At 31.0% G+C, this 15,956-nt stretch overlaps 2 protein-coding genes across 2 annotated transcripts; one reads left to right on the plus strand and one right to left on the minus strand.

Moving 5' to 3' along the window:
* The first annotated feature begins 46 nt into the window (after window positions 1–46).
* On the plus strand, window positions 47–4,144 carry LOC127244231 (uncharacterized). The gene is made up of 7 exons (XM_051264674.1): window positions 47–585; window positions 1,320–1,433; window positions 2,152–2,264; window positions 2,332–2,593; window positions 3,160–3,249; window positions 3,400–3,479; window positions 3,671–4,144. Exons 1-7 carry the CDS (start codon window positions 259–261, stop codon window positions 3,732–3,734), a joined length of 1,050 nt encoding a protein of 349 aa, XP_051120631.1. The 5' UTR covers window positions 47–258; the 3' UTR covers window positions 3,735–4,144.
* A 4,571-nt stretch (window positions 4,145–8,715) lies between these two features.
* Window positions 8,716–12,283, minus strand: LOC127244049 (uncharacterized). The gene is made up of 9 exons (XM_051264343.1): window positions 11,858–12,283; window positions 11,239–11,428; window positions 10,955–11,088; window positions 10,303–10,415; window positions 9,961–10,219; window positions 9,484–9,639; window positions 9,283–9,362; window positions 9,076–9,125; window positions 8,716–8,966 (listed from the first exon to the last, which is right to left on the minus strand). Exons 1-9 carry the CDS (start codon window positions 12,248–12,250, stop codon window positions 8,824–8,826), a joined length of 1,518 nt encoding a protein of 505 aa, XP_051120300.1. The 5' UTR covers window positions 12,251–12,283; the 3' UTR covers window positions 8,716–8,823.
* Window positions 12,284–15,956: the final 3,673 nt, after the last annotated feature.

Genomic DNA, 15,956 nt, shown 5'->3' on the forward strand with positions numbered 1-15,956 from the left:
TACTTGGACATTAGAGGATTAAAACTCCAGAAATACATCAATCAGATAGCAAATTTATTCAACCTTGTTGAGATAACCAATTACTTCTCGAACTGCTTTCACAATTAAGACAACACAAGCATAACTTAGATCATTCAAGCATAACTTCTTCATAGGCTGATGTCCTCAAAATCAACATCACTACCCTCAGCCCTATCGTTCTTTCCTTATCCAGCTAAACTCACACCCTAAAACAGTTGTAGAGTATACCGTACGACCATGGCATCTCCTCCTCTTCTTCTTCTTCTTCTTCTTCTTCTTCTTCTGTTTCTTCTTCTTCTTCTTCTTCCATTACTGCTGCAGCATTCTTCAGTGGATTACCGGCCCTATTATTATAATCAAACACTCGACCATTTTAATTATGCACCTCAGAGCTACTCGATGTTCCGACAGAGGTACCTTGTAAGCCAACGACATTGGGGAGGTTCCGGATCTCCTATTTTAGCATATCTTGGAGCCGAGCAACCCATCGATAAGGACTTGAGAGCCATTGGCTTCCTTGACGATAATGGCCCTGTCCTCGACTCTCTTTCTGTCTTCATTGAGGTAATTTTAATAGTAATTCAAATTCAATAATTTAATTTATTCAATTAATTAATTATATATTGATGATGATAAGTTAGAAAAAATATATATTATGAAATTTTAATTTGATTCGATTGTATATATAGTATATGAATATGACTAATGGTTTATTAAATTTTTGTTAGAGATTAGACCCTTATACCATTTATTTATTATTTTTTAAAATCTTACATTGTTCAAATATTGTACTTAATATGTCATTTTCATCTCCACAGTATTATCTCTACACATTTTATGTATTTTTCTAAAAAAGATTAATAATATAACTTAAAAAATAAAAGTTGTTCTACATTTTATAGTTGCCACGGCTAATCTAAGTTTATCTTTTAATTTGTAATAAATATTCTCAGCATAGATTTTATGGAGAATCGATTCCTTTTGGAACAATCCTAGATGAAGCATTGAGAAATGAGACGACTCGCGGCTACTTCAACTCAGCTTAAGCTTTAGCCGATTATGCAGAGATTTTGTTACATATAAAGAAGAAATTCTCGGCTCAAAAATCCCCCATTGTCGTAATTGAAGGATCCTATGGAGGAAGTATATATTTTTCTAAAAAAATATAAATAATTTTTAATTTTTAATTAATATTAAATTACATTGATATCTTTTGTGCTAGTATGTAGTTCCTTATGAAGTTTGTTTATTATTATATTTATTTTTTTTTTATCTCAGTGCTAGCTTCATTGTTTCAGCTAAAATATCCACACATCGCTATTGGAGTCCTCGCCTCATCAGTCTCTATTCTTTATTTCGATAATATTACTCCACAAAATGGATATTATTCCGTTGTAACAAAAGACTTCAAGGTACATATTTATATATATGTGATAATTATATTTTGTGTTATGATATTTCAATATGCTTATAAAATTGTATTATATATATATATATCAATTAAAACTTCAATATGTTCTTTAATTTATTTTTGAAATAATTTTTTAGATTATATTATTTAAAATTGTGTATTTGTGTTTTAAAGTAAAATTTTGAATTTGATAATATTTAATGTAAACCTAATTTTTTAATATGATATCTTAAGTTAAAAGATATATATATATATATAATATTTTGTATGATATATATATACAAAATAATTATCAAAAGAAAAAGCTAAAGACACTTTTAAAAGTGAACAGATCTGAAAAGTATTATTTTGTATGTTTATTTTTCCTTTCCTCCGCACACACAAAATAAATAAATAAATAAAATACAAAGAGACACTTTGTTATCAAGACATAATAAATAAAAAATACAAAGTGATACTTTTAAGATATGTTCGGTTTGTGTTTGTGCTGCAATTTAATTTTATAGTGAAATAATATGTTATCTGAAAATTTTCAAATCTGTATAGGGAATCATAGCATGGTATCATACTGTAAGAAAAATCATAAAAAATAAAAAATAAAAAAAACAAGAAAAACAAAACTCAAATAGAATAGCTTTAATTTGTAAAACTTTGGAACTATTTTTTTCATAAATAGCCTAATCTATAGTTCAACATTTCTTTGAATGACAACAATGCAGCAAGTGAGCGAAAGTTGTTACCAAACGAGAAAAGATTCCTGGACTGAAATTGACAAAATTGCATTGCAGCTTGACGGATTTTCCGTACTTAGTAAAAAATTCCAGACTTGCCGGTAAGATTCATCGTACAAAACATATTGTTATACAATTAGGTTGAACTAAAAAAAGAAAAAATTGCAGAAAACTAGAGAACTCCGATGAACTCAGGGATGCTTTGGACACAATGTACTCGCACGCTGCGCAGTATAACAATCCTCCGGTCACAATGATGTGCCATGCGATAGATCAACATTCTTCTTTGGAGAAGTACCCCCACAGTGACATCATCGGAAGGATTGCTGCCGGCGTCGTCTCCTACTATGGCAACAATACATGCTTTGTTAATCAAATTGGTGTCCCTACACAAACCTCAACACAAACATCCATTGGATGGAGATGGCAAGTAAGTCTCAATTTCAACCCACTACAAAAAAAATAATATATTTGTAACGGAATTCCGTCCCTAAAGTTCACGTAGCTAACGTAATTCCGTTCCTAATTCCGTCTCTAATGTCATTAGTAACGGAAAAAGTAGATTTAGAGACAAAAAATTTTTGTTACAAAAATGATTTTTTCTTGTAGTGACCTTTACGTCATTTATATATGTTTTTTAAAATATTTTAGAGTTTTGAAAAAAAAAATAGATATAAAATGTCATTTGATATAATATAAATTGGTAGTTAAATGCAATGTTTTGTATAAAAATAAGAGCTTTTTTTGTGCAACAGTTTAACATATTACATACATAGAGCTTTAGATATTTATACATTTTTATTTATATGTATTATAATTTTTTTTTGAAAAAAAAAAAGATAAGGGTTACATTAATAACTAGATGTTGAAATAGATATATTGAAAATGTGTATATATTTTAGTTTAAAAACGAGGTCTTTTAAAAATATATATATATATTTTTATGAAATGATTATTGATATAATATTCGATATATAATATATTATGTATTTGCAGACTTGCAGTGAAATGGTGATGCCTATTGAAAAAGGCTTAAACGACACAATGTTTCCGCCAAGCCCGTTTTACTTAAAGAAGTCTGCCAGAGTATGTAAATATTTTTTCGATGTTGTGCCAAGGCCACACTGGATCACAACTTACTATGAATGATATGTAATAAAATAATTATTTGTTATTGCTAAGTAAAGCTATTCAATTTAATTCAGCTATTTTGCTTAATTTATTTTGTGTGTGTAGGATGTTAAATCGGTCCTCAGTAAATTTGGGAGCAATATCATATTCTCCAATGGTCTTAGAGATCAGTACAGCAGTGGAAGGTAATTATATATAACTCTATTTTTGGTTGCTCATTTTTAAATTTATGCTACATATATCTTCTTCCTATTCTTTTTTTAAATACTTTGTTTTTTTCGTATTTTTTTTTAAATTAAAATCAATATTATTCACTGGTTACTTAGGTTTTTGACACATTAATTTGCTTTCTATTTAATATATGTGTGGTATTCAGGATTCTAAAAGATTTATCTCCAAGTACTGTAGCCGTGACTACACATAATGGTGCGGTTTTCTAATAATGCATTTATTTACATATATATTGTTTTGGTTTATAATTTATTTATATATAACTGAATAATTTGTTTAATAACTGTTGTATAATTTTTACATGTTCTCATTGCTCCGGACATTGCAAAAGCAAAAATAACAGATCCAAAGTGGTTGATTATGCAAAGAAAAATTGAAGTTGGAATTATTCAAAGATGGCTTAAACAATATTATCAAAATATATAAATATTTGGGATTAAGACCTAATTAAAATAATGGTGATCTAATTGACATCATATATATATATATATATATGTATTTGGATTATTAAACTATAAAAAGTATATTTACTATGGGTTACTAATAAAATTTTGTATGTATACACTATAAAGTATTAAAGTACTTCTTGTCTCACTTCCAATTAATTAATCATGGTTATAGGATTATTTATATGTCTGTATTCAACATCCGTAATTAGCTAGCTATGTTGATTGATAGTTGGTTAGATTACATTTTACTAATTTAGAAAAATGTAAAAGTGTACAATAAAAAATGGAGTTATATATAATTGTCTTGCACCGCTGTACGAATCTTTAAGGCCATTGGAGAATATGATATTACTATACGTTGTTGAGATATTTTAGATATTCAGTTTTACATTTAGTAGATTTATATTTAGATTTGATATTATCTAAAGATTAGATTAGTTAGATTTGAGTCTATCGAGTCTGCTATGTATTGCCTATATATATAGGCTCCTTATTTTGATGATTAAAACGACAATTTCATTGTTTTCCCCCAAAATTTCTAACACTATCGAATACGGTGAGGGTTAATTTGATATCCTACACACACAGAAAATAAATTAAACAAATTTGTTGAATTAAATTGAATAGCTTTACTTAGCACTAAATAAATATATAAATAATAGTTTTATTACATATCCTCCATAGTAAGTTGTGATCCAATGTGGCCTTGGCATTACACCGAAATGATGTTTACATCATTTGACAAACTTCTTTAAGGAAAAGGGGTTGGGGAAACATTGTGTCGTTTACTCCACTTCCAATAGACATTATCATTTCACTGCAAGACTACAAATACATAATATATTATATATAGAATATTATCTCCAGTAATTATTTCATCTAAAGATTAAAATACAAAAAATAAATAAATAAACTTATCTTTAAACTAAAATATATACACATTTTCTATGTATAAATTGAAAATTGTTGTTATGTAACCCGTAACATTTTTCTCCAAAAAAATTATACAATACATCTAAATAAAATATATAACTATCTAAGTTTCTATTTATGTATATTTTTAAAATATTATGTTTATAAATATTTTAAAATGTATATTTTAAAAAAAAAAAAACTTTTATTTTTATACAAAATATTGCATCAAAATATCATATTATATTACATCAAATAACTATTATATATTTAATTTTCATTATTTTCAAAACTCTAAAATATTTGTAAAACATATTTGAAAGGGATAGAGGTGAAAATTGAGACTTACTTGCCATCTCCATATCCATCCAATAGAAATTTGAGATCAATCTTCGGTTGAAATAAAGTAGCATGTATTGTTGCCATTGTAGGAGATGATGCCCGCGGGAATCCTACCGAGTATGTCGCGGTGGGCAGGCTTCTCAACATATAGTTATTATTTAATTTTTTCTTTTCCTCTAAAATATTATATTGAATTAATTATTTTTATTTAAAAATATACAATACAAATGATTTGAGTGTTTGCTTGTGGATGTTTCATCCAATTTTAATAATTCATAATTTTTTCTTCATTAAAATATTAAATCAAATTCTTTTTTTATTGTTTATATTATATTAAAAAATTAACTTAACTTTAAAAAATCACATCAAAATTACAAAAAATAACAAAACACACACAGTCACACACAAACATATATGTTTCTATTAATGCAATATTTCTCTTGCCTTGAAATATGATGAAGAAAGGTTGGTTCGAAAGATGATGAGATCTGTTAACAAGAAGTTCGAAGTCAAATTCTCTACTTTTGAGGATAAATAATAAAAAAATAAAAAAAAAACCAAGAACATATCTTTTGAAACATTAAATGGTATTTTTATGAATTGAGAGATGAATCACATTGAATAAGAAAGCTCAAAAGAGATTGCTCTTTCAGCTGAAGATTTGGAGTTTGTCGAATCTGATGAAGAAATTTCCCTACTATCAAAGAAGTTGTCTCGAATGATAAGTGAAAAACGAGCTTGAAAATATTTTGGTAAGTCCCAGACTCGAAATCGGATAGATGTCAAAGCAACAAGACAACAACGGAGATTTTCTGAGCAAAATTGTCTAAATGTCAGTAAGCTCAAAGGTTCATCTCAAAGTGGTCTAACAAAGAAGTTTAATATAGCTTCTAGTCCAGACAACTCAAGTGACTCGAAATATTTTGCATGTGGTGAAGTAGGTCATGTGAAAGTGGAATGTGCAACATTTAAAAAAGAAAGGAAAATATGCATTTCAAGCTACATGGAGTAAAGATGGTGAAGGTACTTCTATTTCTGATGATGAAGAAGTTGTGCATTTATGGTAAAAAAATGGTAAGACAAGCAAAATCCATGAGAATGCATGTTTTGAAGAATGTTCCAAAGATGATTATGGGGATAGCAATGAAACTGTTGAAATGGATATTTATGAGCTGATGGAAGCTTATGAAGAGGTTGTTGTTGAACAAAAGATATGTGTTGCAAAAAATAAGAAGTTGATCGACACAGTTTATCGATTGGAAGCTCGAGTTGAGAAAGCTGAAAAAATGAATGAAAAAATGTTTGAGAGTTGTGAAAGTTTTCAAAAGGAAATCGAATAACTAAAAGTGTATAATGACAAGCTGAAAGAAGAAAATGAGATATTCAGAAAGGGAAAAGACAAACTTGATGAAGTATTGTCGATCGGAAAGCCATTCGAAGATCATAAAGGAATTGGTTATCAAGAATCAATAGTGATGAAACCCATTACTTTTGTGAAGGGAGGTTTACTTGCTCATGTAAAAATTCCAGAAAAACCCCCAAAAGAGAACGTAACTGAAATTCCTAAACAAAACAGAAAGGAGAGGTAGAACCGAAATTTCATAAGGAACATACATGTTAATTCGATGTCACAACAGCGGAGTAACTGCATGTACTGCTATAAATTTGGTCATGCTGAATCTCATTGTTTTAAGTTGGCAAAAGATCTGATGGCTAAGAGAAATGTTCATTGGTCTTCTGAAGAGCTCAAGCAATGTATCAAATTCAGAATGGGGTGGAGACCAAAAAAAATCAGAAACTAATGAGATGCAATATTGTTTTCTTAAGATGCAAAGGTGGTCTTCAACAACAACATGATGGAGCAAAAAGACATGTTATTCATTCACGATATGATCAACAATGAACCAACTTATGTCGTGGATTGGATTCTTATTGCTCCACTTGAAGGTTATGAAATTCTATCCCCTTATTTCACTAGCAATTATTGCTTTGTTCCCGATTATAAAAAGGGGATAGACAAAAAAAAGGATAAAAGGAAAAAGAAAAGAAATCATTATTGTTGTCCTTCTACTTGAGTTTATATGTTGTTGGGGAGAAATTGCATGATTATGAGGATGTCGGCCCTTGATCCTCCCTTCTGGCTCTGCTGCAATGCAAGGGAGAGAAGATGCAGCAAGCCAAGGGGAGCGTGTGCAGTTAAAGGGGAGTGCTTGAATGTTGGTATTGTCATTTGCTGACTATGTTTAATTTATGTCGTATTTTTGTAATCTATTGATGTTTGTTGGATGTTACAACAACATTTGGATGTCAAAGCCGTCTGTGGCTTCTCGAATTGATGGCTTGTAATAACTGTGAATTGATTATGTCTGTGTATGTATGGTGTGTTTGCTTGTTGCTTTGTATGCCTTGCTTCATTACCAAAAATTGGGAAATTGTTGGAACAAGCAGAAAGCTAAAACCCTCTTTTTTCTATTTTTGGCAATATGCAGGTATGTGTCAGGTTGTCGCAGTAGCTGTGTGACACAGTTTTTGGCAAATACTTTACAGACAGAAACTGTGGCCGAGTTACCACCTTTGTGCAGGTCAAACTTGTTGGATAATTAATGTTTTGGGACAAATCAACATGTCCCATGTAGAGGACATCCAAGAGTTGACACTTGCGTGTTGCACTCATCTTGGAAGGCATTTAATATCTCGTCTTTACTGCCCCAAAGACAGCATGCAGTCAAACCTGTCTTCTTGTGTGCAGGATTTGTTTTTGTGGATTATGTATCTTTGTTTCTGTGGGTGAGCAACCAGAACTTAGAGAGTGTTATTCTTTTCACCAAATAGAGTGTTGAGAGAACTCATCCATAGACGATTGAAGATGAGAAGAAGAATTTTTTGGAGCTGAAAAGCCGATGAAGATAACCATCCGGTACGCAATCTTCTTCTTAGTTTGGCCGCTGGTCTGCTGGTGTCATTACGGTGTAGTAACAACCAGTTCATGAGAGTTTGTAAAACTAAATGGAGCTTGGGTAGAAGATAGGTTGGGTAGTTTGGGTTGGTGTCTTATATGGTGTAAACCAAGTGTTTGGTTTAGTTAAGTCTCTTTGATTGAAATCCCCCAGATGTAGGTTGAAAAATCGAACTGGGTAAACATTGCACTCACTCACCCATCGATTTGTGCACAAATACACAGTGTTGTTACAACCACAAGGCAACCACGCGTTCAAAGTTGTGTCGACCACCGACGATTTCATATTTTCTGCTGCGCATAAAACTCAAAGGTGTTGGACTTCTTTAGGACCGATTGCGATTTCCAACAAACAAGCATGCTGACCTGTTGTCGCTACCTTGTAACACAGTTTTGGTAATAAAAATGAATTATCTTGTTTGATAAAACAAAAAACTCAGTCGATAAATGTAAACAGAGAATTAATTATCCTTAAAGCATGATTAAGTAATTGGTAGTGAGAAATGGAACTTAAAAGCACGAAACGCAAAATTAGATCAATCGCCAATAGTAAATATACTTTTTATAATTTAATAATCCAAATACATACATATATATATATATATATATATAATGTCAACTAGACCATCATTGTTTTAATTAAGTCTTAATCCCAAAAAACTGCATACTCTCATAATATTGTTTAAGCCATCCTTGAATAATTCCAACTTCAATTTTCCTTTGCTCGATCAGCCATTCCGGATCAGTTTCTGAAGATCTAATTATGTCTAGACAATGAGAACCTGTATAAATGAGTGCAGTTATTAAATAAATTATTCAATTACATATATAAACTATAAAAACCCAAGAGAATATATACAATTAAATAAATCCATTATTAGAAAACCATACCGTTGTGTGTAGTCACAGCTAAAATACTTGGAGATAAATCTTCGAGGACCCTACATATATCACACAAAAATAAAAAGAAAATTAATGTGTCGCATAATTAAGTATTGGGAAAAAATAAGAAAAATCAAAGTATTTAAAATAAGAAGAATAAGATATATTTAACATTAATTTAAAAATGATCAACCAAAAATGGAACTATATAATTACCCAGCACTGCTGTACGGATCTCTAAGGCCATTGGAGAATATAATGTTGCTCCCGAATTTGCTAAGGACCAATTTAATATCCTGCAAAGACATAAAATAAATAAAACAAAATTGTGGATTCAATTCAATAACCTTACATAGCAAAACTTATAATTTTGAGCAAACAAACAAACAATAAATAAATAAATAATAGCTTCATTACATATCCGCCATAGTAAGTTGTGATCCAATGTGGCCGTGGCACGACACCGAAAGAATGTTTACATCTTCTGACAAATTCTTTTAAATAAAACGGATCGGGCGGAAACATTGTGTCGTTTACACCTCTCCCAACAGGCATCACCATTTCACTGCAAGTCTATAAACACATAATATATTATATATAAAATATTAAAAAAAAATATGTTAATAAGGTTAGTATCATTTTTCTTCAAAGAAATTATAATACTACATAAATAGAACATATAAATATGACAATATTTACATAGTATAATTTTTAAATCATTTTAGCACTAATAATCATCATAATACATAATATATATATATGTCCTTCAATTAAAATACTATATAAAAAAATAATAATAATAAACCTATATTTGATTTTTGTTATTTTTAAAATTCTCTGTACTTTAAAATACTTTCAAAACATATATATGTAAATATGAAATTTGAGACTTACTTGCCAGCTCCATCCTATAGAGGTTTGTGTAGGGGCTTTAGTTGAATTGAAGTAGCAAGTTTTGTTGCCAAAGTACGAGACGACGCTAGCCGCGATCCTTCCAATAATGTCGGGGTGGGTGGTATTCTCCGAAGAAGAATGTTGATCTATCCCCCGGCAGATCACTGTGACCGGATACTTTGGGGGTTCATTGTATTGCGCAGCTGTCGCGTACATTGCATCCAAAGCATCCTTGAGCTCATCCGAGTTTTCTAGTTTCCTGCAAATTAGTTTTTTTTTATTTTTTTTTTGTTTAATCGAACCATATAACGATATACTTTTGTACGCATGAAAGAATTTTACTGGCAAGTCTTGAATTTTTGGCTAAGTATGGATAGCCCATCGGGTTGGGATGCAATTTTGTCGATTTCAGCCCATGAATCCTTTATCGTTTGGTAACTATTCTCGCTCACTTCCTGCATTGATGTTGATCAAAGAAATGTTGGGTTATGGTTTAATGTATTTATGAAAATTAGATTAAAGCTACTCTATTTGATTTTTTATTTTTTTCCTCATTTTTTTTATTGTACAGTATCATACTAGATTTTTTATAAAATAAAATTTCTTATACAAAATATCTATCTCTAATAATTATTTCGCATAAAAAAAATTAATAATGATCAAAATACAGTGCAAACGTAAAATGAACATATATATCTCAATGTGTCTGTATCATACAAAATGTGGTCTTCATAAACAAGCATCATACTCAATAAATATCTTTGAACTTCAAGATATCTAAAAATCACTTTTACATTAAATATTATTAAATTCAAACATACTTCAAAAAAATAAAAATAAAAATTAAAATATATTATCTAAAAATCATGGCAAAACTAAAATAAACGATATGCAATATTAATTGAAACATGTTTATAGATATAATTTTTAAGACATACTTAAATATAATAACATAAAATATAATTCTCATATATATATATATATGAATACGTACCCTGAAGTCTTTTGTTACAACAGAATAATATCCATTTTGTGGAGTAATATTATCGAAATAAAGAATAGGAGCTGACGAGGCAAGCGCTCCAAGAGCAATATGTGGATATTTGAGCCGAAACCACGAAGCTAACACTGAAATAAATGAAAAATAAAATAAAATAACCTTAATATTGAGTAACAAAATAAATAAATAAATTTCGTAAATAACTATTTACATAAGTCGATATAATTTAATATTAATTTGAAATTTGAAATTATTTATAATTTTTTAGAGATACATACTTCCTCCGTAGGATCCTCCAATTACAATAATGGGGGATTTTTTAGCCGAGAATTTATTCTTTATATGCAACAAAACCTCTGCATAATCGGCTAAAGCTTGAGCCGAACTAAAATAGCCACGAGTCGTACTATTTCTCAATGCTTCCTCAAATGTTGTTCCAAAAGGAATTGATTGTCCATAAAATCTATGCTGAAAATATTTATTAAAGCATTAGCCAATAAATTAAATGAATTAGTGGCAATAAGTCATAGTCAAACCTTTTCTTTCAATAATATTATTTATTAATACTACTTAAAATAAATACATAAAATGAAAGTTGTGTATTGATTATACTAAGGAGATGAAAATGACATATTAACTACAGGTTGCAAAGTAAAGCCAAGATTTTTATAAAATAAAAAATAAATAAGTAGTATTAGGGTATGATCTTAAACAAAAATTTAATATATCATTTGTCACATTCATATAGTATATATACAATCCAACAAAATTGAATTTCCATAGTCTCTATATATATATTATATATAATATATCTAAATTATCATTATCAACATATAATTTATTATATTAATTAATTGATTAAATAAATTATTAAATTTGAATGAAAATCAAAATTACCTCGATGAAAATAGAAAGAGAATTGAAGACAGGGGCATTATCGTCAAGAAAGCCAATGACTGCCAAGTCAGCATCGATGGGTTCCTCCGCCCCAAGAGATGCTATAATGGGAGATCCGGGACCTCCCCAATATCGCCGGTTCACCAGGTATTTTTGTCGGAATGTTACATAGCTCTGCGGCGCGTAGTTGAAATGATCAAGCGTTTGATTGTAATAATACGTCTTGTAGTCCGACAAGAAACCTTCGCTGCTTCTCAGGGCGGCCGCGTCTCTATTGTGTAGGGACAGTATTGGAATTTCACGTCGGGTGCCGGAAACTAACACCGAAGGAAGCTGGAGCAGTAATGGAAGAAGAAGAAGAAGGGAAGGGTATACTTGGAAATTCATGGCCATGGCTGCTCTGCACTCTGCAAATTTTTAGGGTTTGGGTTTAGTCGGAAAGTGATATTTATAGGATTGGAAGCTTTAAGAATCATACACACACAATAATGACAGTGTGGAGTGTGTAAGCAGAATTTTGATTTTTAAAATTTGAATTTTTAAATAAAAAAATTATTATATATCTATTTAAATAGTTATTATAAAAATAGAATTTAATTAAGTCCATATATATCATATTGAAATTTGATTATCATTAATATACTTAATTGTAGGTGATGATAATGTATATGGTAATTTTAATATAATTGGAAAATTGTAATTAAATTTGAAAGAAATTAATGGTAATTGTATTCAATTATTTAAGTTTACTTAATTTTTTTATTCTTTACCTAAAAAATATTGGTTAAATGTGATATTGTATATGATAAAATAGTGTTGAATAGAAAAATTTGAAAAAAAAAATGCATTTTTATTCTAAATTTTTATAACTTTTAGGTATTTTGTAGAAATATTAGTGGTTGTTCACCCAATAATTTTTTTTATATATTTCCTATGAATATTATAAAATATAATATATATATATACACATACAATATATATTATATCTACTTGCAAAAATTTACTTACTTAATATAAAATATTATTTTATATATTACAAATGTGATCCTCGTATCTAAAAAAAAAAAAAAAAAAAAAAAAAAAGAAAAGAAAGGGAGAAAGAAGATAAATAAAGATATCATAAAACACAAAGTCAGCACATTTATAACTAAATCAATGTTATGGTGTTGTATGAGGATCAAAAGCCCTCCAACAATAATTTATATACATTTGACATTATGTTCAATGCATTCGACAATAGAAAAAAAAAAATTAATTTCATACTAAGAAAATAAAATAAGGGTATGTTCATTTGTGTTTGCAACCAATGCATTCGACATTATGTTCATTAATCAATATGTGAATAAACATTCCGTAAGTTTATTTTGGCATATGGTCCATCAGGCTTTCTTCACGCTGCAGCCACCTTACCTTTTTTAGCATTCGTAGGTTGCAGGAAGGTTGTCTCTGCAATCCTGCTGCAGTCTGAATCTGTGTGCTTTGCATTATTCATTTTGTTCAAACATTAAATGTCTACAAGAGTCAAGCTTGGTATTTAGGGGATGGTCAGAATCGTGCAGAATCATTGAAGAACACTCCATTCTTTTCTATGCTAAGGGAAATTAATGTGAAATGTGTTCTTTCCAAAGATGCATAGAATATATAACCAAAGAAGACAAACAAGTTGGTGTGGTGTGAGTTGGTGTGCATATCTTAGAGAGAAGATTCTTGAGAAAAGCTCTCACCACCCATCCAGTTCAACTCTCCATATTTTGAATGTGTGTTCTACACTGATATCAAATGGAGATGTCGAATATGTTCGGAATTAATGGAGTTCCAACCGGAGGGAATGATCAATCTCTGGACTTCTTTGTTGTGTGGTCGTTTGGTAGCTAAAAATTTTTTATGTCTTAAGTGTATATGTATTCACGGGGAATTTTCATTCAAAGAAAATAATGTGGTGGATTATTGAAAAAGCTCAGATATGGCAAACATTTGTGGTTGTAGACCCTAAGTAGTTATCATAATTTGTTTATACTCTTTAACTGGTGAGTTTTCAGGTCAAACACAGGGATTTTAAGTCACGAATTTTAAATCAAGTACAGATCTTATAAAAGCGACGGAAAATGCAATAGGGGGATCCGTTTTGCAATGGATCAAAACTCTTATTCTACTAAAAGCTGTAAGTAAAAACTGTAAAGTAGACGGAGGCGAGCGGAGCGGAGGTGAGCGGTGGAGTGCCAGTGATGGTCGAGCAAACGGGACATGAGCGGATGGCACAATGTATATATATATACATATTTAAGCGGTAGAGAGTGAAAGAGAGGTGTTGTGTTTAAGAACTGTGTGTTACTTAATTGCTAGGTTTTCTTGGATGAGATGAGCGAGTGGTGTTGGTGTTTAAGCGGGACATATATGTATAATACGAAAGCGGGGAGATGAGGTGATTTAAATATATAAACCAGATTATAGAGAATCTTTATTACTGGTATTTGACGTTAAGAGATTTACAACAAGACATCAATGACACCCAAAATCGGAACATTATAAGAAAGAAACCCTACTGTCACTAGGAATTTCTGCAACCTAATAGACCACCGCCTATGCCCCATTAATTATCTAAAATTCTGCCTCATTAGTAGCTTTACCCTTCTGTTACTTCTTTTTAATCAAAATTGAATTTGAATAAGTAGTTAAGCAGGTCGACAAAGCTCTCACGTACTCAACTACATTGAACTACCTTGAAAATGTTTGTAATAAAAGACAAGGCTTAGATAATCAATTTTTCTGTGCTCTAAACCAGTGAAGTGAAATTCTTTAAAATCGGGGTTTATATAAGTGTGAAAAAATGTGAAAGAAATGGAGATGAAGAACTGAATGATATTTCATTACTTACTTGTAAAGTTGAAATTTCTAATTCTACAAAACTGTAAATGAAATCGATAAACTACACTAAGTAAGCAAAGTAAGCAGTAAAGTATTGGCCAAAAGAGAAAGGGGAATCCCTACTCCCTTGGTCATTCATGTGGAGAACTCCCTTACAGGGTTGGAGATCTCGAAGAATAGAAAGACAGCTAGAATGCACAGAAAAGAAATCGCTAGTATACTCTAATCGAAGTATATCTATATACAGATATCTAACCCTATTTATAGCAAGTAAAAGTAACGGTTACAAGATGGTTTCAACCGCTAGGCAGTTAGGCAGTTGATGACGGTTATTCTGTTGAAGCAGTTGCTGGTCATAACTCCTAGTGTGCTTGTTCCGCTTGCATGGGTTTGTAAGAGCACAGATCTTCCTCGCTTGCCAGATGACTGGAGGGCATCAACGCAGCTAGGCGGGCTTGCTTGTGTTGGCTGATAGTGGAATGGTTGTACCACTGCAATTGGGACACTTAGTTAATATTTGAGTAGGGCTGCCATCACTCTGCAGCGGTGGATGTCTGGGGCATCGCTTGCGAGCGGGAGGGGCTGCCGCTTGTGAGCGGTGGAAGCTACTGCTTACCTCTCTTGCCTTAGTTTTCTGGACGATGGATACACCGCTTGTGAGCAGAGATAGCTGTCGCTTGTGACGTCTGCCTTAGCTTTTCTTGCTCCAAAACACCGCTTAAAAAGGGCGAAAGTTGTTAATAATCTCAACAAACCAACTCTGAGTCATGCCAAGCGATATAAATCAATAAAGTATGTCATTAACCAGTTATTGTGATGATTTTTATACAGAAATTCAAGTAATAGATAGTTTTGTTAAGCGAAGAATATGCTTATATTTGGAGTCATCATCGTTGTTAGTACGAGGTTGTAGCAACGCGAACCTGAGGAAGTATTTCCCTGGGTTAACCATGACAAGTGTTAAAGTCAAATGAGTTGTGGTTGTTTGTGTCCTTAATCAGCACTGGTTAGTGGAATTCCTCCTGGATTGGTATCCCCGATGTAGATTTGTTGATAATCGAACCGGGTCAACAAACAACTGTCTTATTGTTGTTTTATGTTATGCATTGTCTTTCGTTATTAAAACGTTGTTATAACTGTGAACCGCCCACGCTTAGGGAGTTAGCCCTTTAAAGTGTTTGAATGTGTTTTGTTCGATAAATCACTTTCCCAACACAATAAAATATTATTATTT

Source organism: Andrographis paniculata, unplaced genomic scaffold, assembly GCF_009805555.1.
Source record: "Andrographis paniculata isolate CXL003 unplaced genomic scaffold, ASM980555v1 Contig9END, whole genome shotgun sequence".
Taxonomy (NCBI): domain Eukaryota; kingdom Viridiplantae; phylum Streptophyta; class Magnoliopsida; order Lamiales; family Acanthaceae; genus Andrographis; species Andrographis paniculata.